The sequence below is a fragment of the Chaetodon trifascialis genome, chromosome 3, assembly GCF_039877785.1.
Source record: "Chaetodon trifascialis isolate fChaTrf1 chromosome 3, fChaTrf1.hap1, whole genome shotgun sequence".
NCBI classification, from domain to species: Eukaryota; Metazoa; Chordata; class Actinopteri; order Chaetodontiformes; family Chaetodontidae; genus Chaetodon; species Chaetodon trifascialis.
In genome coordinates this window covers 30,022,245-30,044,256 of record NC_092058.1, presented here as the reverse complement: position 1 = coordinate 30,044,256, position 22,012 = coordinate 30,022,245, and the positions used below count along the sequence as shown (strand labels likewise).

The 22,012-nt window shown below is 44.5% G+C and overlaps 1 protein-coding gene across 1 annotated transcript in view; it reads left to right on the top strand.

Annotated features, from left to right (window-relative positions):
- The window catches only part of LOC139328444 (putative nuclease HARBI1), a 143,649-nt gene extending 125,762 nt beyond the window's left edge, over positions 1-17,887 (top strand). Inside the window, exon 5 of the mRNA XM_070958224.1 lies at positions 17,799-17,887. Within this exon, the coding sequence (XP_070814325.1) occupies positions 17,799-17,803 (5 nt within the window). The 3' untranslated portion in view covers positions 17,804-17,887. The remainder of the gene's footprint in view (positions 1-17,798) is intronic.
- Positions 17,888-22,012: the final 4,125 nt, after the last annotated feature.

Here is a 22,012-nt window from a genome sequence, read left to right as displayed (position 1 = left end):
CACACTAGATCATGTTTACACTCCATTCAGACACGCGTACAAAGCCCACCCCAGCCCAGCCTTTGGCAAATCAGATCACTCCTCGGTCCTGTTGCTCCCATCCTATAAGCAGAGACTGAAGCGCGAGCAGCCCGTGACGCAGACAGTGCAGCGCTGGTCGGACCAATCAGATGCCGCCCTGCGGGACTGTTTTTCCTCCACGGACTGGGACATATTTCCAGCTGCTGCCGGCAACAACATCAATGAGTACACTCAGTGTTGGGAAAGTTCACTTTCTACATGAACTAGTTCAAAGTTCAGTTTAAAATGAACAAGTTCAGTTCATAGTTCATAATTCAAAATGTTGAACTAAGTTCACTGTTCCCAAAATGAACTAGTTGCATTTAGCAGTTTACCTAAATCTCGTTTGAGCACTTCAGATTGTTGTTTCACAATATCATTTGCCCCTGTGTGCAGTACAAGGTATTTCAGAGTTGGAATTTCTGCAACAATACTGAGGATTTTGTCGGTCATGTTGGAGACTGTATCATCAGGAAAGCACAGCACTTTTGTGTTTCTGCTGTACATTCTTCCCACATCTTTAATAGCAGAATCACCAACAATCAGAGTCTCAGGACCAGTCAGTAGCTTTCCTTGTAGCTTTCTAGCTTCTGACTTCCTGTCGGGCCTTACCCTTCTCTGTGAGTCCGGGAAGTTATCCAGGTTTTCAGTTGGAGATCCAGGGTCCTGCAGTAGTGGAGCAAACCGATTTTGTAACTGCACACTAGCTGGTTTGGGAGCTTTGTTGCTCATCTTCCCTTAAGCTTTTATCCACGGCTGTGTCTTACTCTGCACAGGTGTTGAGTAGGATGATAACGCAGGCCAGCCTGTCGCATCACAGATCTCTGGGCGCTGCGTTCTACCTGTTGGACGTCTCCCCATATCAGCTGATTTGCTCTTGGGCTTTGCCCCGAGAGCATTCCAGGGAGGACTAATACTGGCAGATTTATCACCCAGTACACAGCCCTTTAGTTTCGAGGGAGCTGTATCAGAGCTAATTAGCTGGACATTAGCATTCTCCAGTCCGCTGTTTTGAGTCAGTGGCAAAGTGCTGTCATTTCCACAAAGTCCGTTCACTTCTGCGTTTATTTCCAGACGCTGGACTTTAGTTTCCAACACTGCAACCTGCTGCAGAAGTTTGTAGAGGTCATCCCTGGAGAAAAGAGGCATCTTGGTGCTAATTAGCTTGAGCTGCCAGCAGGCTTTTTCTGTTGGTAGGCCGAAGCAGGCTTTTTCTGTCAGTAGGCCAGTGCAGAGTGTATCCGTGAAATATCAGAGGTCGCAAAGGTCATCCACAACTTTTAAATGTTTGCCCATAAAATATGTCTTTAGATGTCCAATTCAACCAAAAATTTAAACTTTCAAGTTTAAGGAAAATTAAAATAAATACAGAAAACAAGATGGGAAATCACGAGCCCAGCCAGAAACCAGCTACTGTACCAGAGGAGGAGGAGTTAACAGCTGTAACTGTGCGTCAGATTTCATCTTCATATCCAATTTTGAATCCTTATCAAACCAGGGTTTATATTAGCATTGAGGGGACAACATTTCCCCATTGCTGCTTTAATGCTTTGTTGCTGTCCAATCAGTCCACACTAGCAGCAGCTGCAGCTTTCACCCCATGTGACTAAAGTGCAGATTTTCTTTTTGAAAGTCGGCGGGCAAAGTTTGCATAGAAATGTCAGATTTTTCTATCCTCACCGACCTTGCAATAAAACTCATTAAAATGATCATACGACGCCTCTTGCTGCTTTTTGTTTTGATGACGCATGTGGCGGTGCGACACTGGTGGCTGGTGTTGCCAGATTGGGTGTTTTTCCACTACATATTAAGGCCTGTTTATGGTGTGTTTTAGCTGGGTTTTCGCCTGGAAGGCTCTGAAGAAGTCTGGCACCCTGTTGAACAAAGTTAAACTGAGAGACCGTGCCATTCATGGACACCAGAAGGAACAAGTTTACAGTAACGTTCATCAGGCAGTAATACAGTATGTTCAGTTCACGTTTGCCCAAAATCTGAACGAGTTCATGAATTATCATTCAATCAACGCGTTCAGGCACAACACTGAGTACAATGAGCATGACAGGATACATCAAAAAAATGTATCGATGACGTTGTACTGCGAGTAACCACACGGACATACCCCAATCAGAAGCCGTGGGTTAACAGAGCGGTCCACTCAGTGCTCAGAGCACAGACAGCAGCCTTCCACCCCGGCAACCCGAGTGAGTACAGGAAAGCCCAGTACGAACTCAGAAGCTGTATTAAATCAGCCAAGAGTCAATACAGGACAAAGACAGAGTCATGCTACAGTGACTCTAACAGCAGCAACATGTGGAGAGGGCTGAGGACCATCACAGACTACAGGGGAAAGAGCTGCAGCAGGGAGGAGGTGTCTGCTCACATCTCAGCCTCCCTGCCCTCCACACACGACCCAGTTTGCCTACAGGCCTAACAGGTCCACAGATGAAACAACAGCATTTGCACTCCACACTGCCCTCTCTCATCTGGACCAGAGGAATGCATATGTGCAAATACTGTTCATCGACTTCAGCTCTGCTTTTAACTGCATTGTCCCATCAAAACTTGACATGAAGCTCAGGGCCCTGAACATCAGCTCCTCCCTGTGCAGCTGGATCCTGGAATTCTTGATGAACAGACCACAGATGGTGCAGATCGGCAACATCTCCTCCTCCACACTGACTCTGAACACTGGGGCCCCCCAGGGGTGTGTCCTTAGCCCTCTGCTTTTCTCCCTCTACACCCATGACTGTACATCTATGAATAGCTCCAACACCATCATTAAATTTGCTGATGATACCACCATCATCGGCTGTATCACAGGTGGTGATGAGTTGGCCTACAGAGAGGAGGTGAGAGCACTGACGTCATAGTGCAGTGACAAGAACCTCCTGCTCAACGTCAGAAAAACCAAGGAGATGATCATGGACTACAGGATGCTTCAGGGAGGAGGACACGCCCCCATCCACATCGAGGGAGCAGCAGTGGAGAGAGTCAGCAGCTTCAGGTTCCTGGGGATCAACATCAGCGAGGACCTCAGCTGGACTCACCACATGGACCTGATTGTAAGGTCAGTGAGACAGCGCCTCTTCTTCCTGCAGCGTCTGAAGAGGTTTGGCATGAACACTAGGATACTGTCAAAATTCTACAGATGCACCATCGAGAGTATCCTGGCTGGAAACATCATGGCCTGGTACAGCAGCTGCATGCCCTGGAGCACAAAGTACTGCAGAGGGTAGTTAAATCAGCCCAGCGCATCACCAGAGCAGAGCTGCCAGCCCTCCAGGACATCTAAAGCCAGCGCTGCAGCAGGAAGGCCAGGAGGATTCTCTCTGACCCCAGCCACCCCAGCCAGACTGTTCATGCTCCTTTTTATTACTATTACTCAAGTGTTTTTATTCTGTTTTGATTTTTTAATTCTATTTTTATGCTACCTCTATTTCTATGTATATATTTTATTCTGAGATTGCACGGTGAAGTTGAGTTGGCACTAAGCACAAAAACATTTCATTACTGGTGACGATGTTACATTGTCACAAGTACATAACAATAAAGAATCTTGAAATAAAGAATCTTGAGAGCAGAAAAAGGCAGAGAGAGTGAGAGTGACAGCTCCAACCCACAATTTTGCCAAGAAACCAATCAATGTGAGGTTTATGGAGCTTCAACCAGGGAAGACCGAGAATAGGAGGTGAATGTGGGATTGAATGATGTGAAAGGAGATCTCTTCATGTTAGTTATCAGACAGGATAAGTTTAACTGAGTGGTGTGGAGTGTTACCTCAGCCAGGAACTTGCCGTTTAAGGCACAGGCTTTAATGGGTCTTTTCAAGGCCTCCAATTTGCAGCCAGCTTGTACCGCTCATCCAAAAGGTTGTCCTCAGCTCCAAAATCTATGAGGACAAGAAGAGACAGAACCACTCCTCCCACACACAAAGAGGCTGGGACTTGGAATTTATGATCTGATGGGGAATTAGGAACAGATGAGTTGGCTCTCATCACAACCCCCATCTCTACTGAACAGTCTGGTCTTTGAGGTCACACAGGACAGGAAGAAATTACCCACTTGACCACGGTACATGCACTCACCTGCCTGGGTCCTGTGGAGGCGCTATGTAGGTATCCGTCGAGCTCTCCCAAGCTTCATGGGCTCATCCTCCACAAGCCGGATGGAAGGCGATACTAGAGGGTCAGACCAGAACTGTCAGCAGTGAGTGTAGAAGACCACTCCCAGCCTCAGACAGACAGGCAGACAAATAACACTAAGGGAAAAGGAAAACACTAGGGACAAACAGATTAGTAGATCCTAACATCCATCCATCCATTTTCTATACCGCCTATCCCTTTTGGGGTTGCGGGGGGGGCTGGAGCCTATCCCAGCTTCAACGGGCGATGGGCAGGGTACACCCTGAACCAGTCGCCAGCCGATTGCAGGGCAACATGCAAAAATGGACAACCATTCACACTCACACCTAGGGACAATTAGTCACCAATCAACCTTATGAGCATGTTTTTGGTCTGTGGGAGGAAACCGTAGTACCCAGAGAGAACCCACGCATGCACTGGAAGAACATGCAAACTTCATACAGAAAGGCCCCGCCTGGGGATCGAACCGGCAACCTTCTACGCGCACTACGCGCACCTAGATCCTAACAGTTAAAGGATAAATTAAAGTGATAAGTTTTGAGCTTTCTTTTAAAATTTTTAGCAAGCTAGCTTCCCTGATAGGCAATTCAATTCAATTCAATTCAATTTTATTTGTATAGAGCCAAATCACAACAAAAGTTGTCTCAGGACACTTTCCATTCAGAGCTGGTACAGACCGAGCTCTTTTATCTACAGAGACCCAACGGTTCCCTCATGAGCAAGCACTTGGCGACAGTGGCGAGGTAAAACTTCCTTTTAACAGGCAGAAACCTCAGGCAGAACCAGGTTCTGGGTGGGCGGCCATCTGCCTCGACCGGTTGGGTTAGAGAGGGAGAGCAAGAGAGGTAGAGTGAGACAGACAGAGAGAGATAGACAGAAATGCAGTCAGAGAGAGAGAGAGAGACAGAGAGACAGAGAGACAGAGACAGAGACACATAGACAGAGAGACAGATATGCAGTCACAGTAACAGTGACAGTGGATGTAATAACAGTCATAGCAGTTGCAGTGGATGTCAGGCAGGGCCAAGGCAGGAGACGCAGCTGCAATCCACAATCCAGATTCAGCCACTGTCCATGGGAACCTGCAAGACGACAAAGCTCAGAGACTCCAGGGAAGGAGCTAAGTTAGTAACACACCGTGGTAGGACATGAAAGCGTTCAGATGGAGAGGGAGACAAAGACGGAGGAGCTTGGTGTATCTTTGGAGGTCCCCCGACAGTCTAATCCTATAGCAGCATAACTAGGGGCTGGTCCAGGACAAGCCTGAGCCAGCCCTAACTATAAGCTTTATCAAAAAGGAAAGTTTTAAGCCTACTCTTAAATGTAGAGACAGTGTCTGCCTCCCAGACAAAGACTGGAAGATGGTTCCACAGGACAGAAGCTTGATAGCTAAATGCTCTGACTCCTGTTCTACTTTTGGAGACTTTAGGAACCATAAGTAGACCTGCATTCTGGGAACGCAGTGTTCGAATGGGGTAATAAGGTACTATGAGCTCTTTAAGATAAGAAGGTGCCTGGCCATTTATGGCTTTGTAAGTAAGGAGGAGAATTTTAAATTCTATTCTAAACTTTACAGGGAGCCAGTGCAAAGTGACTAGTATTGGAGGAATATGATCTCTCTTCCTGGTTTTTGTCAGAACACGTGCTGCAGCGTTCTGGAGCAACTGGAGACTATTCAGCAACGCATTTGGGCAGCCTGATAGTAAGGAATTGCAATAATCCAGCCTGGATGTTACGAATGCATGGACTAGTTTTTCTGCATCATTTTGAGACAAAATATGCCTGATTTTTGCAATATTATGTAGGTGAAAAAAGGCAGTCCTTGAAATTTGTTTTACATGGGAGTGAAAGGACATGTCTTGGTCAAACTCCCAGATTCTTTACAGTGGTGCTGGAGGCCAGCGCAATGCCATCCATAGCTGCTATGTCATCAGAAAGTGAGTTTCTAAGATGTTTAGGGCCTACTACTACAACTCTACTTAACTGACTGGTTTCTTCCGGCTTCATTGATAAATATAGCTGGGTATCATCTGCATAGCAATGAAAATGTATTGAGTGCTTCCTGATAATCTTACTTAAAGGAAGCATATATAAGGTGAATAGAATTGGTCCAAGCACAGAACCCTGCGGAACTCCATAGCTGACTTTAGTGAGCACAGAGGAGTCGTCATTAACGCGTACAAACTGAGAGCGATCTGACAAGTAGGATTTAAACCAGCTTAGCGCAGTTCCTTTAATGCCAATGAAATGTTCCAGTGTCTGCAATAGGATGCCATGGTCAGTGGTGTCAAATGCAGCACTAAGATCCAATAAGACTAGTACAGAGACAAATCCTTTATCAGATGCAATTGGAAGGTCATTTGTAACTTTAACCAGTGCACGCTAAATCCTGATTGGAAATCCTCAAATAAACTATTATTGTTTAGAAAGTCACACAGCTGATTGGCAACTGCTTTCTCAAGAGTTTTTGAGAGAACGGGAAGGTTAGATATTGGTCTATAGTTGGTTAAAAACCCTGGGTCAAGAGTAGGCTTTTTAAGTAGTGGTTGTATCACAGCAACTTTAAAGGACTGTGGTACATAGCCTGTTGATAAAGACAGATTGATCATGTTGAATACTGAAGAGTCAATTAGAGGTAATACTTCTTTAAACAGCTTAGTCGGGATGGGATCTAAAATACAGGTTGATGATTTTGATGATGAAATTATTGAAATTAGTTGTCGAAGGTCGACAGGAGTAAAGCAGTTCAAAACTGCGATAGGCTCAGTAACAGTTACTATGGTTTCTGTGTTTGAAGACCAAACAGTACCTGTTGACGGCAGGAGCCGATGAATTCTGTCTCTAATAGTTAGGATTTTATCATTAAAGAAGCTCATGAAGTCATTACTGTTCAGAGCAAAAGGAATACATGGTTCAACAGAATTATGGCTCTCTGTCAGCCTGGCTACAGTGCTGAAGAGAAACCTGGGATTGTTCTTATTTTCCTCTATTAGTGCAGAGTAATAGGCTGCCCTGGCACTGCAGAGGGCTTTCCTGTATATTTTAAGACTGTTTTGCCAGGCGAACCGAAATTCTTCCAAATTGGTAGAACGCCATTTCCTTTCTATTTTCTGTGAAGTTTGCTTTAATTTGCGGGTTTGAGGAGTATACCATGGAGCTAACCTCCTCTGTTTAATTTTCTTCTTTTTTAGGGGAGCAACAGAGTCAAGTGTCATACGCAATGAACCTGTAGCACGATCAACCAGGTAGTCAATCTGGGAGGGACTAAGGTTAGCATAGGAATCCTTTGTTGTATTGAAACATGGCATTGAATTAAATACTGATGGGATCGTATCCTAAATTTAGCTACGACACTATCAGACAGGAGTCTGGTATAAGAATTTTTGCCTACTGGATGGTAGTCTGGTAATATGAATTCAAAAGTTATTAAATGATGGTCCGACAAAAGAGGATTCTGTGAGGAGACTATTAAGTCTTCAATTTCAATGCCATATGTCAGAACAAGGTCGAGGGTGTGGTTAAAACAGTGAGTCGGTTCATGTACATTCTGATGGAAGCCAACTGAGTCTAATACTGAGATAAACGCAGTGCTAAGGCTGTCATTGTCAACGTCGACATGAACATTAATGTCACCTACAATAATTACTTTATCTGCTTTAAGGGCTAAACCTGATGGAAACTCTGAGAACTCAGCTATAAATTCGGAGTAGGGACCAGAAGAGCGGTATACTATAACAAATAAAACTGGCTGCACTGTTTTCCATTTTTCATGAGAAAGAGTGAGAACAAGGCTTTCAAATGAGTTATAGTCGAGTTTAGGTTTAGGGTTGATCAAAAGGCTTGAGTCAAAAATGGCTGCAAGTCCACCTCCTCTGCCGCTGCCTCGAGGAATGTGAGTATTAATATGGCTCGGAGGAGTAGCTTCATTTAGGCTCACGTACTCTTCAGGACACAGCCAGGTTTCAGTCAGACAAAATAAATCAATATTATGGTCTGATATTAACTCATTTATTAAAACAGCTTTAGAGGACAGAGATCTGATGTTAAGGAGTCCACATTTAATTCTCCTATCTTGTTGTACTATTGCAGAGGTTGTTTTAATTTTAATTAGATTTTTATGTTTAACTCCTCTTCTCTGTACTTTTGGTTTACTTAGTTTATGTGGTCGGGGGGCAGACACAGTCTCTATGGAGTGTTGGGTGGGTAACTGCTCTAATGGAGGCGCAGAGAAGCATGTAGGACTGCAGCTCTGCCTCCTGGTCTCAACTCTGATTTTTCAGGGGTTAGGTTCATAAATACAATCGGTCAGATTTCTAGAGATGAGAGCTGCTCCTCCAAAGTGGGATGGATGCCGTCTCTCCTAATCAGACCAGGTCTTCCCCAGAAAGTCTGCCAATTATCAATGAAGCCCACACCGTTTCCTGGACACCACCTCGACAGCCAGCGATTGAATAATGATATGCGGCTAAACATGTCACCACTGGTCAGATTTGGCAGGGGTCCAGAGAAAACTACGGAGTCCGACATTGTTTTAGCATATGTATACACCGATTCCACATTAATTTTAGTGACCTCCGATTGGTGTAACCGGGTGTCATTACCGCCGACGTGAATAACAATCTTACGGTATTTACGCTTATCCTTAGCCAGCAGTTTCAAATTTGATTCAACGTCACCCGCTCTGGCCCCCGGTAGGCATTTGACTATGGTCGCTGGTGTCGCTAACTTCACGTTTCTCAAAATGGAGCTGCCAATAATCAGAGTTGGTTTCTCAGCGGATGTGTCACTGAGTGGGAAGAACCTGTTAGAAACATGTAGTGGTTGGTGGTGACCTGTGGGCTTCAGCTTGGGACTATGCTTCCTTCGAACAGTCACCCAGCCTCCCTGGTTTCCCGGCTGCCTGGGAGCTGTCGAGGGACGGCTAGCCGGAGCTGCACTTGGTCGGCCCGCACTGGCTATGGGGGTCTGGCTAACTACAGCTAATGGTTTGGTTTCCATGGTGCGGAACCGAGCTTCCAATTCACTAAGCCTCGCCTCCGACTCACCAAATAAACTACATTTATTACACGTACCATTATCACTAAAGGAGGCAGAGAAGTAGCTAAACATGTGACACACCAAGCAGTAGAGAGCTGGAGAGGGACAGAGAGAAGCCAATGCTGGCTGCTGGGCTAAGCTGGTGTAGCTAGCAGAGCAGACAAGCACGTAGACAAATAAAATTAACGGTCGCTAAATAAACAGACTTATGGGTGCTTGAGCAGAACTGATGCTACTTTAGAGCGCGGATAATAGGCCTCTGTAACAAAACACAGAGCAAATTACACTCAGAGCAGAAAGAGCGATAAACGCACGCTACCACTAATGCAGCAACCGGAAACAGGAAGTGCAACGATACGCTTACCTCAGCACGTCAGTAATGTGTTCGAGAGCTTTGTGGTATAATTGACAAAGGCTGCATCCCTGAAAAAACAGGTCCAGTTGTCCTCCAGCTGTCCACCTACCACTGCCCATTCCTTGCCAACCCTGGTCTCACATAGCCCTGGATTTTGTCACTGGACTCCCAGACTCTGAGGGTAACACAGTCGTCCTTACTGATGTTTTCAGGATACTTGGCTTGCCTTCCTCTGTGGTCTCCGACAGCTCAACTCAATTTACCTCTTGCTTTTGGAAAGCCTTCTGTACCCTCATAGGTGCCATGGTGGACCTGTCGTCACGCTTCCATCCACAGACCAATGGGCAGACTGAGAGGGCTAATCAGCACCTGGAGACCACCCTCTGTGGCATGGTCAGCTAGAACCTGTCCTCCTGGAGTCAAGTCCTGCCCTTGGTGGAGTATGCACATAATTCCCTGCCTGTCTCCTCTGTTCCCCTCACAAGAGGAGGAGACACTTGTGCCTTCTGCCCAGCCTTATGTCCGCAGATGTCACCAGACCTGGCAACGAGCTCGTGCCCAACTCCTGCGGTCATCAGCCTGTCAGAGGATTCAGGCCGACCGCCACCCCTCCGCTGCCCCTCCATATTGGATAGGACAACAAGTCTGGTTGTTCTCTCTGTTCTCTCTACTTCTCTCTGATATGTTACAGTACACACCATCTCATGCAGGAGGTACGCATGATTGATGTCAGCTTTGCTAACATCCTCCTCTCACCCGCCTCCTCGGTGGTGTCCAGAGGGCAGTCCAGGACAGAGCCAGCCCTCAAGACCAGTTTGTTCAGTCTTTTTCCTGTCCCTCTCTGAGCTCTCAGAGCTCCAGCAGACCACCTTGTGTCATGATCCTACTGTTGTATTCCTAGTATGTCTTTTTCCTGTTCCCCAGTATTATTGTTGCCTGTCTGTTCTCCTCTGTCTGTCTTGTTGGGTGTTCACCTACACCCAGCCAGCTCCGCCTCCTCAGGTGCACACCTGACATGCATGATCCTGATTAAGGCACAGAATAAAAGAGGAAAGCTGTCTCCTACCTGTGTTGGATTGTCCTGAACCCCTGGCAGTGTCTTTGTTAGTGCATTGTGAGTACTACACTACACTATCTCCTCTCCTTGTGAGTTGCTAATGTTAAATCTTTTTGGACTGCCACTTATATTGTGCTTTTTGTGTTTCAGTGTCTTCTGCCTCGTCAGTGCGTGCCCTGCCTCAAACCTGCTTTGTCGGAGCTTCCTTAATTTCTCCTCACTCCTTTTGAGTGCACCTTTTGTTAACTTCTGTATCCACTCCTCGAGTGTCGTCTTTTTTTTTTTTTTTTTTGGTTACAGGTTTTGTCTTTTTTACACATTTTGCTTTTTAACAGCTACTCAAGTGATTTTTTTTTTTCAATACTGTTGTTCCAGATCCATCTATGGGATACTGTAGTTTGTTTGATGAATCCAATTTGCAATATATTGTGTTAAATAAAGAAAACATAAAGGCTTTTTTGTTTTTCCAATAAAAATGTGCGATGAGAGAATCAATCTGAACCATTTATCTGTTGGTGTGATGGCCAGCATAGAAGAGTAACAGTTAATGCAAGAGAGTATTTTCATTTTGACAGTCACAATTCGTAAAGTGCAAGCAAACACACCAAAGTTAATGTCTGTGATGAAGGTTGTCAAAATGTCCTCTCTGTGTGGACTGCACAACACTTTCCTGTTAGTGGTATCAACGCAGTCCCCCAGTGCCCCAGTCTTGTCAGATTATCCAGTTGAAAACCATGACATGAAAGTTCACAGAGAGTTTATTCAGCCACGTCTCTGTGAAGAACATAATATTACACTCCTGATACTCCCCCTGCAGCCTCATTGGCAGCATTAGCTTTTCAATCTTACTGGGAAGACATCTCACATTCCTCAGATGGTGTGGATGGTCATTTCTTCTCACCACACCTCGCTCAAGCTCCGCATAACCTTTTCAACTCAACTCAACTCAACTCAACTCAAACTTTATTTATAGAGCACATTTAAAACAACCGCGGTTGACCAAAGTGCTGTACAGAGTCAAAGGATAAATTATAAAATGACCCAAACAATACAGCAATTACAATAAATAAAACAATAGTAAAAACATAAAAACAATACAGTAAAATAGGATAAAATAAAATAGAATAGAAATAAAATTAAATTAAAATTAAAATTTTGCCAGGAGTCCACTTAGACTTGATTAAAAGCCAGGGAGAAGAGGTGCGTCTTTAGGGAGGATTTAAAAACCTCAATCGATCCCACGGAGCGGATGTGCCAGGGCAGGTTGTTCCAGAGCCTAGGGGCTGCCGCCACAAAGGCTCGGTCACCTTTAGTTTTTGGCCTCATTTTTGGGGTGGCCAGTATCAGCTGATTTGAGGATCTCAAAGTTCTGGCAGGGGCGTGTATACAGAGTACCTCAGTCAGGTACTCAGGAGCTAGGCCATTGAGAGCTTCAAAAACAAACAATAGAATTTTAAAATCAATTCTGAAAGCAACCGGGAGCCAGTGCAGCGAAGCTAGGACAGGGGATATGTGGTCACGCTTGCGTTTGCCAGTGAGAAGACGGGCAGCTGCATTTTGTACCAACTCAACTCAACTCAACTCAACTTTATTTATAAAGCACTTTAAAAAACAACCACAGCTGTGACAAAGTGCTGCACATAGGAACATAAATAAATAAATAAAATGAATAAACCTAAAATATAAGACAAACAATAAAAACAATAGACACAATAAAACAGGAGCAAGGTCTCAAGCTTGGTCGAAAGCCAAGGAATAAAAATGTGTTTTAAGACGAGTTTTAAAAATGGACAATGAGGGGGCCTGTCTGATGCACAAAGGTAGGTCGTTCCATAATCTTGGGGCAGCGACAGAAAAGGCGCGATCCCCACTGAGCTTCAACTTTGACCTCGGTACCTCCAGGAGCAGCTGATCAGCTGACCTGAGGCACCGAGCAGGAGCGTAAAGATGAAGCAGCTCAGAGAGGTAAGGTGGGGCGAGACCATTTAAAGATTTAAAAACAAATAAAAGAATCTTAAAGTGAACTCTAAAATGCACAGGCAGCCAGTGGAGGGAGGCCAGGATGGGCAGGAGACGAGCAGCAGCGTTCTGGACCAACTGGAGACGTGGGAGGGAAGACTGGCTGACTCCAAAATAAAGGGCGTTACAGTAATCCAGCCGAGAAGTAACAAAAGCATGAATCACTGTTTCAAAGTGCTGACTTTGGAGAATAGGCTTCACCTTTGCCAACTGCCTGAGATGGAAGAAGCTCGATTTGACCACTGCACTTATCTGACGGTCCAATTTAAAATCACCGTCCATCTTAAAACCCAGGTTTGAGACTGTTGGCTTCACATATAGAGCCAAGGGGCCCAAATCAACAGGGGGGGTTTCACAGGGGCCACTGGGTCCAAACATCAACACCTCCGTTTTATTTTCATTAAAATTTAAAAAGTTCAGGGCCATCCAGGCTTTGATGTTGTCAAGACATAACAGAAGTTGTTTAATAGTTGCAGGCAGTGCAAGAGAGAGTGGTCCAGGCCAAAATACAGAGAGTTACAGTAATCCAGTCGTGTGTTGATGAAAGCATGGATTACAGTCTCAAAGTCTTTATGTGGCAGGTACCCTTTTACTTTTGATAAGATCCTCAAATGGAAAAAGCTGTTTTTCACGAGCGAACTAACCTGGCCATCAAATTTCAGCCTGTCATCAAATATTATGACAGGCTGAAATATTGTTTTCATTTAGATCCAAAAAGTTTGCGGTCATCCAGGATTTAACATCGTTTAAACAATCAAGTAATGTCTGTACAGAGTCATTAGATTTTGATGTTAAAGGCAGGTATATCTGGACAGCATCGGCATAACAATGAAAAGATTATAATTCTTGAAAATTGACCCTAATGGTAGCATATACAGCAAGAAAAGAATTGGCCCGAGGATGGAGCCTTGGGGGACCCCAGTGGAGAGAGGGGCTGACGATGAGGTGAATTCACCTAGCTGCACAGAAAAACTCTGATCAGTCAGGTAGGACTGGAACCATGAGAGAGCAGAGCCTGTAATACCCACCCACTGCTCCAGTCGTGCTAAGAGGATCCCATGATCCACAGTATCAAAAGCAGCCGTCAAATCAAGGAGCACTAACATAGCAGGTTTTCCTGAGTCAACGGTTACCATTAGATCATTAAAAACTCTCAGCAGTGCTGTCTCAGTGCTATGACATGGTTTAAAGCCAGACTGAAACTTCTCATAGATATCATTGGCCACCAAGAATGATTGGATCTGAATAAAAACCACTTTCTCTAAAATTTTGCACAAAATTGGCAGTTTAGAGATTGGCCTGAAGTTGGACAGTACAGATGGGTCCAGATTTTTCTTTTTGATAAGAGGCTGCACAACAGCATGTTTGAGAGCAGCTGGAACACATCCGGCGCTAAGGCAGGAATTAATAAATAAAAGAACAACAGAGCCCACCATACTGAATACCTCTTTAAAAAGACGAGAGGGAATGCTGTTTGAGGGACAGTTCGTAGGTCGCAGATGCTTAACAACATTGGCCAGTGAAGGGAGGGATACAGGTTCAAACTGATCAAAAACAACATGTAAAGGAGGAATGGTGAGATCAGAGCTAGGGCCTGCAGAAGAGAAGGCAGATGGCCTAAGAGCAGATATTTTTTCAATAAAAAATTTGAGAAAACTCTCACAGAGGGTGAGTGAGGGGACTACTGGAGAGTTGTCACAAGGAAAAAAAAAACCTGGGGCTTGTGACTATTACAAGAGACAAGGTTGGAAAAATATTCATATTAGCAGCTTTAACAGCACTCTGGTGTTGTGGTCATGATTTTGTGTTTTCTGATTTTGCTTCCACTGACTTTCTCTCTCCCTCTCTGGTAGTGCTCTCCCGGCACACCTGCAGCTCGTTCTGCCTAATTCACCTGGCTTCTTAAGCCGCCCTCTGGTAGTCTCCAGTGCCAGAGAATTCTCGCAGATCCCCGCACGCGGAGCGTGTGCCTCTCGTCACGAGTTGCACTTTGTATCTCCGCTTTTCCTCAATTATTGGTGAGTTTGTGTTGGAGTTTTAGTTGTTACTTTTCTATGAGAATTTCAGTTGTTACTTTGTTTTTTGCTATCGTTCTGCTGAACTGATTTTTCGTTGTTACTTTGTGAATAAACTGTTCCATTTTTGATACTCTGCTCCTGGGTCCTGCCTCTCCATTGTCTGGCCATAACACTCTGGTAGACAAACAGGCTTTCACGAAGAGCTTCTTTAGAGACATGGAGCTTATCTTTTTTCCAGCACGTGTGGCATCATTAAGCCATGGTTCTGAGAATGCTTTTGTGTGCCTTAATCTAAAAGGTGCAACAGAATCAACGATATCTGCGCAAGTTGAAGTAAAATTGCTTAAAAGTTCTTCAGGGTTGAAAGCATAATTGTCATCCAGAATTGTCACCAGAAATGATATAGTCGTTAAACATGACTGAAAACTGCGAAGCAGTTTGAGGGTTAATTGTGCGGAGACGACGCGTAGAAGCACGGGTCTTAGCCCAAAAGCAAGGGACTGAAACAGTGAAAAGCACTGGCAGGTGATCAGAGATACATGCTGATTCACAAATTTCAGTTACACACACAGGTAAGTCATATGATAAAACGATTCAATGAGGTTTAAGAAATCATTGACCAGTGGTCTTGACTCACAGCAGACATGAATATTGAAGTCTCCAGAAATTAAAAAGTGGTCATATCTCACAGTGGCACCTGACAGAAAGTCTGCAAAGTCACGCATGAAGTCCTTATTGAATTTTGGAGGCCGATAAACAACCGCAAACATAGTGGAGAAAGAGGAGGGTTGAAGCTCAAAAGTTTGCAGTTCAAAGCTGGAGTAGGTAACAGATGGGATAGGACAGCACTGAAAACTTGATTTGAACACTGAGGCCAGACCGCCACCTCTGCCGGTGCTCCGAGGGGAGCTGAGGAATAGACAGCCGGGAGGAAGGAGCTCAGAAAGTGGTGTGCACTCACCATCCCGAAGCCAAGTTTCTGTCAGGAGCATAGTCCAAGTCCAAATCCTGTGAGGTGAAGAAGTCATTCCATAAAAACGTTTTGTTTACTAGTGACCTAGTATTTAGTAAAGCCATGCGAAGATTGAGCTCCTCAGTAGCCAGAGGAGCTCAGGTGTAACGCCGCCACTGCGGGCCCCGGAGCTGGCAGCACCGGCGTGGAACCTCCACCGCCAGGTTAGAGGGAGTAGCAGGAAACTTCACCGGGGCCGGGCACAGGTTTGGCAGCGTCGGGAAGCCGGCGATCAGAGGAGTCAATCCCGTCAGCGGAGGCAGCAGCTCAGGGATGATAGGGCGGATCCAGCAGCCCCTCATGCGCAGCGAGCGCTTCACCGCAGGGAGATGGCATCTGACATGGAGGAGACGAGGATCAGATCCTCCAGAGGAGGCTGCAAGGTAGGCCTTGAATCTCACAAGCACACCACCTCGTTTTCCACGTCTTCTGAAGCGCTTTTTCCAAGGAGGAGCGCAGGGGAGACGGAGCAGGTACGCAGGGATATCAGCAAGCACAGGTGGGAGACTAGTGTGTTGCTTTCCCAGTCCGGACATGGACAGTAATAGCGACTCACTGAGAGCTTTAATGTTAAAAAGAGCCTGGCCATTATAGACGATCAAAGTGGAGACATCTTGGCAAAATGCACAAAGCAGTATGGTAACTGCGAACAATATGCGGAGCAGACGAGGGAGACGAGGCTGACGGCTTGCCATCACAGGTGCCATCTTGCTCTACCTCACCACTAGTGAGCTTTCCTTCTCCTTATAGCCAGATCTCCAGCTGTTTCCACTGAGAGGACCTTCATGTTGCACAGTGCTAACAGCTGTTTTGAGTGTAAACAGTGGGGCCATGTCTGAGTGGGCTGATTCTTTCCTACATTAAGTAAATGACTATAGTTAATGAAATGCTGTAAATATCCCTGCATTATGTGAATGAAAACAAAAAACAGGCATCTAAATTCAGTACATAGATTATTTCTGTATTACTCAAGGGATGTGTGTATGCCACTTACCCATTAGGCTTCAGTGATTGAGAGAGGCTACTGGCAAGTGAGACAATTGGTAGGAAAGGGTGTTAGCCCGATTCTTTTATTGGAAGCCCAAGAACAGTCCGGAAATCTTCAGTTCACAGTCAAAGTATTTATTGAGGTCACATATAAAGCAATGCAGCACTGGTCTCAGACTGACAGAGTTCCCACAGGATCTCTGCCACAATGAGCCCAGATTTCAGGTAAAAGTTCACATTTATCTTCTTGGGTTTGACCAAACCCTGCAGAATAAACAGACATACATTACAGAATGTAATTGGCTGTTCACCAAGACTTAGACATACCATAACTTGTCCTAGACGTGATAAACAACCTGTATGTGTGTGTGTTGTCATTGGGCGTGGAACTGAGCGTCATAAACAGAGAAGAGAGGAGACAAAAGTATCATCTGGCCTTCTGTTATCAAAACAGGGTCTCAGTCATGTTATCTTACAACTCTAGGCTATGGAGGACATTTGTTCCAGAACATACAAGTGTGATAAAGATCATGGGATGAACACACATGAGATCACTTTAAAGGACCAAATTGTTACAAGGGTGATTATGAAAATGGATGGGAAAGATGGTATAAATGCAGTCATTGGTAGAGCATGCTTCTACACCTCTTCGGTGTGCTTAGGCTTGGCAGATTTGTCACTTTTCCCATAATATGCTGGCCCAAGACCATCATTGCAACTGACCATTCACACTGTTTTACAGTTTTTGCCCATTTTTGAACACTTTTTACACATGCTTAGACCAAAGTAACAAAACTTGAAGCTTTTGTTACTTTACCTTAAACGCAGTGTAACAAAAGTGCTGCTTTGCACTTTAGTTGCAATTCCGCAACACACTTGTCTCCCTCCTTTAATATACTCTGATGTGTCCACTACACATTACAGGAGAGTTTGATGGTCTTCTGCTGGGTGACAGAGGTTACCCATGCCAACCCAGGCTGTTGACCCCTTACCCTGACCCTGAACCAGGCCCCCAACAGAACTTCAATCGGGCTCACTGCAGGACAAGAGCCCGGGCGGAGATGACCATAGGCCTGCTGAAAGCCCGTTTCCAGTGCCTACGTCACCTCAGGGTGACCCCTGAGAGGGCCTGTGATATTATTGTGGCATGTGTTGTTCTTCATAATATTGCCACTATTAGAGGAGAGCGACACCCTGCCCTACAAATTGACAAATCCAGCTATGCAGGACGGCAGAGCAGTCGGAGACACCATATGCCATAGTCACTTCAGAGATTGAGTCACCATCATCACCACCACCACCACCACAGCAGTCAAATAAAGACACAATACACACTTCATTTGGTCTTCTTTATTTCCTACAAATACAAGAGCTAGATTAGTTAATGTTCCAATAGTTAACATAATTAACATAATTCACCTGTGACTCTCCTCTCCTCTCCTGCTGCTGCCCAGCCATGCCCTGTTAAAGAGGATGAGAATGTGTTAATGCTTCAGTGTAAGATAAATGTCACACTCTATATTCCACTAGAATGTTAAGAAATGTAAATGGGAAGAGAACTATCAGTAACATATCAAGATGTTACCTCTATAGGCCTTTCTGGATCCCCCTCTGTAAAGGCAGCAGACACAGTTTCCTCGTGTTCTTCATCCTAGATGAGTGATATGTTTCAGTATACTTAAACTACCATTTGGCAAAATCTTTGGAGTATTGCCTACTTACAGTCACAAAGTCTGTTGTGGCGTGAGAGGGCTCCACCAGGCAGATAGCACCATCAGAATCTGTTGGGACAAAAAAAAAAAAAAAGACATGAAAGGGAAATAAATATTTTTATCAATAGGCTTAAAAAAGATATATAGGCCTAGGCTTATTACATTTTATAAAGGCACTTGTCTTTTGGGGGTAAGCTCTGAAGATGAGCTCCCTCCAGGGATTCCCTCAGCCACTGGCCTTCCTAAATTCTGGCTTAGGGCCAGCTCCTCTGCCTCCGTTAGAGGTGGCGGTGCTGGGCCACCACCCGTTTTGCGGGCATCTGCCTTCTTTCTGTTGGCTGAGCAGAAGTCTGCAGAAGACTTAGTTATTTAATGGAATATGATATAGATGAGAAGACATTATGTGTGTGAAAACAGCATTATGTTGGGGATAAAACAACAGCCACGTAATATTTACATTACAATGTGAAACATGATCAAAACGAGGTAAATTATGCCGAGGTCTTACATGTTTGAACAATGTTTTTATATTTCATCTTAAACTGCTGCCCCGCGGGATTGCACCTACATGAAATAAATTAATGAGCTACCATTCAAGCAGTTTTCCCCTGTAATATTATTGTGATTGCAAAGGACTGCATTTAAACTTAGGCATTGACCCGAGCAGTAATGTTCTCCCACGCCGTCTCTCTCTGTTTAGCGGCTGCAGTTGCACTTTTTTCTAAAAACGTGTTCCAACTCGCTGTATGAGCGCATTACGATTTCTAGCTCTAGTGCGGTAAAAAAAACCAAACCCGCAGCCCTCCTCTTTTCCGTTGCCATGGTGACTCGTCGAATCGGGGCTCCATTGATGTTGGCTTTTTATAGTCGTGGTGCACGCGCTTAACTCTGAGTTAACTTACTCTGAGTTGATTGAACTAACTCAAATCACCTGTTCTGAAACCGGAAACTCTGAGTTTCCTATCTCAGGCTAGATCAACTCGAGGTTAAGGATTAGACTCGGAGTTTGTTGAACCTCCTTTGTGAAACGGGTCCCTGATCAGAGTTAGTCCAATCAACTCTGAGTATGTTCACCTGGAGTTGTGCGCGTGCACAACCCGCTGGAGTTGGAGGTCTTATTGCAGGTCTATGTGAAGCATGACCAAATATTTCGGCGTAAATGTAACACCGCTGCAGCAGCAAAGGAGAGAGAAACGGCATGGGAGAAAATTTAAATGTACTATTCCACTGACTTAACATTTAACCATACTTAAGATCATAGTATACAGTTATGAATATAAATAGAAATAAAATCTGATTTTCATTTAGGTGCAATCCAGGGGAGAAACAGACTTGGAAGCAGCTAAAAATGAAATATAAAAATATCATTCAAAAACGTAAGGCATATTTTGCTAGGCTATGATTGTACCTCACTTTGATTTTAATTTTATTTTTTTTAATTGACTTCGGCTATTAAACAAAGTGAATCAGTGGCTACCTCAAGTAGTAATTTAAACCCCTAACAAAATGTTGTTTTAAAACGTCATTTCACTTAATATCCCACTTTGTAGATTAACAATTAATACAATGTTTACACATTTTTATTTTGTACGTATTGAAGTCATTTAAAATGTCACGATGTGTCCATGAACACTCAATAAAATACTATTTAAAAAAAGATCAACATTTGAGTTCTGCTCAGCCAACAGAAAGAAGGCAGAGGCCCAAAAAAATGGGTGGAGGGCCAACTCCACCACCTCTGACAGAGGCTGAGGAGCTGGCCCTCAGCCAAAACTGTGACCGACCAGGGGCTGAAGGCATCCCCGGGGGAAGTTCATCTGAGCCTGTCACCCCCCAGGACACAAGTGCCTACATCAGATGCAAGTATACATTTGTGTCTTTTTTAAAAATAAAACTTATATAGAACATCCCAACAGTTGTGGATGGTGTCATCTCCCTCGTTCGGCCTCCTAGTACGGAAACAATTGAACACCCTGCACCCTGTTAAATCTGTATGTAGAGCTGTAGGATTTAAATGTCGTCCATATGTTTCCCAGTTACCAGTGAAGGAATTGTATAGAGTCCATCTCATCAAGCGTATAAAGAAAAGTGAAAAGGAAATGGTCTATTTGGATCACCAGATTAGAAAAACAGACCTTGAAATTCTATTACTGGAACACCAGTTGAGGTGGATGCACTTCACAGGTGAAATATGTTAATGGATGGAACTAAATTACAAATCCTAACTGCTGCTTTTGTACTTTTAGGGAATAAAGAAGACCAAACCACATGTGAATTTGTCATTATTTGATTGTTTTATCAAAAGTAGTTTCTGCTGTTTAGGTCCCTTACAGCCCTTCCATCCTGGATGTCTGCAGGGTGGATGGGATGGTCATCCTCAGGGTCATTCATTTGTACAGCAGGGTGTTGCTCTCCTCTAATAGTTGCAATATTATGGAGAACAACACATGCCACAATGATGTCTCATGCCCTCTCTGGGGTGACCCTGAGCTTATGCAGGCACTGGAACCAGGATTTGAGTATGCCTATGGCCATCTCAACCCGGGCTCCAGTCCTGCAGTGGGCCACATTAAAACGTTGTTGGGGCCCCGGCTCAGGGTCAGGGTAAGGGGTCAACGGAGTAGGCTGGCACGGATAGCCTCAATCCCCCAATAGGTAGCCATCAAACTCTCCTGTAATTATAGAGGACATATTTGAGTGCATTAAAAAGGGAGACAAAGAACATTTGTACAAGTTTTAGCTTCCTTACCACGTGCAAATCTGTTGCTCAGGCTACACTCCCAGTAGATCCAGGAGTCATGTACAGAGCCAGGCCACTTGGCTTCTACATTCGTAATGATGTAGGCTGCATCACATATGATCTTCACAGTGCAGAGAATGACGTGAGTTACAGTGTATTGTAATGTATACATTTTCATGTATGTACTTCATTTTAAAGATGGTAGGTCATAAACCTGGACATTGATGCTGTGAAAGGATTTTCTATTCACGCTGCTTAAGACTAGTGGAGAATCAGTGAAAAGCAGCCGCAGCTGCGCCGTCTGCTCACAGCACCGCCAGGCCGCACCTCCAGTGCAGACACAGAGAGAAAGTTAAAAACACAACAACTCCACAGCGAGACATGACAGAATACTCACGTAGACCACAACAGTTGTTCCTAAAACTGGCAGGCAAAGATTGACCCAAAAAAAAAAAAAAGTCCATCTATTCCCTTATATTGATGCAGTTTTTAACATTTCTGAGAAATAGCTTTGGTGAAGAAAATACAGCTTCAGCTATAGCAGATGCCACCATAAGCAAAAATCATTTTACATTGTACTGTATTTCAATCAGAAGACACAAGGGAATAAAGATGAATACTTATGGCGACAGATAATATGTGACCAGCCATGAGAAAACCAGCAACAAGTCTCCCGGGGGGTATTTTGAGTTATTTACAGATTCCAAAAGTGTAGCTCCTAAGCTTTTCAATGATGTCTAACACATGGAAATCTGAAAACATTTGAGCAAGATGTGGCCATTTGAATGTAGCCACTTCTCAAACGAGTAATCCAGCCTGAAAGATTCTCACCTACAAGGGGAGCCAGGTAACAGTGCTGCTCATTACATAACA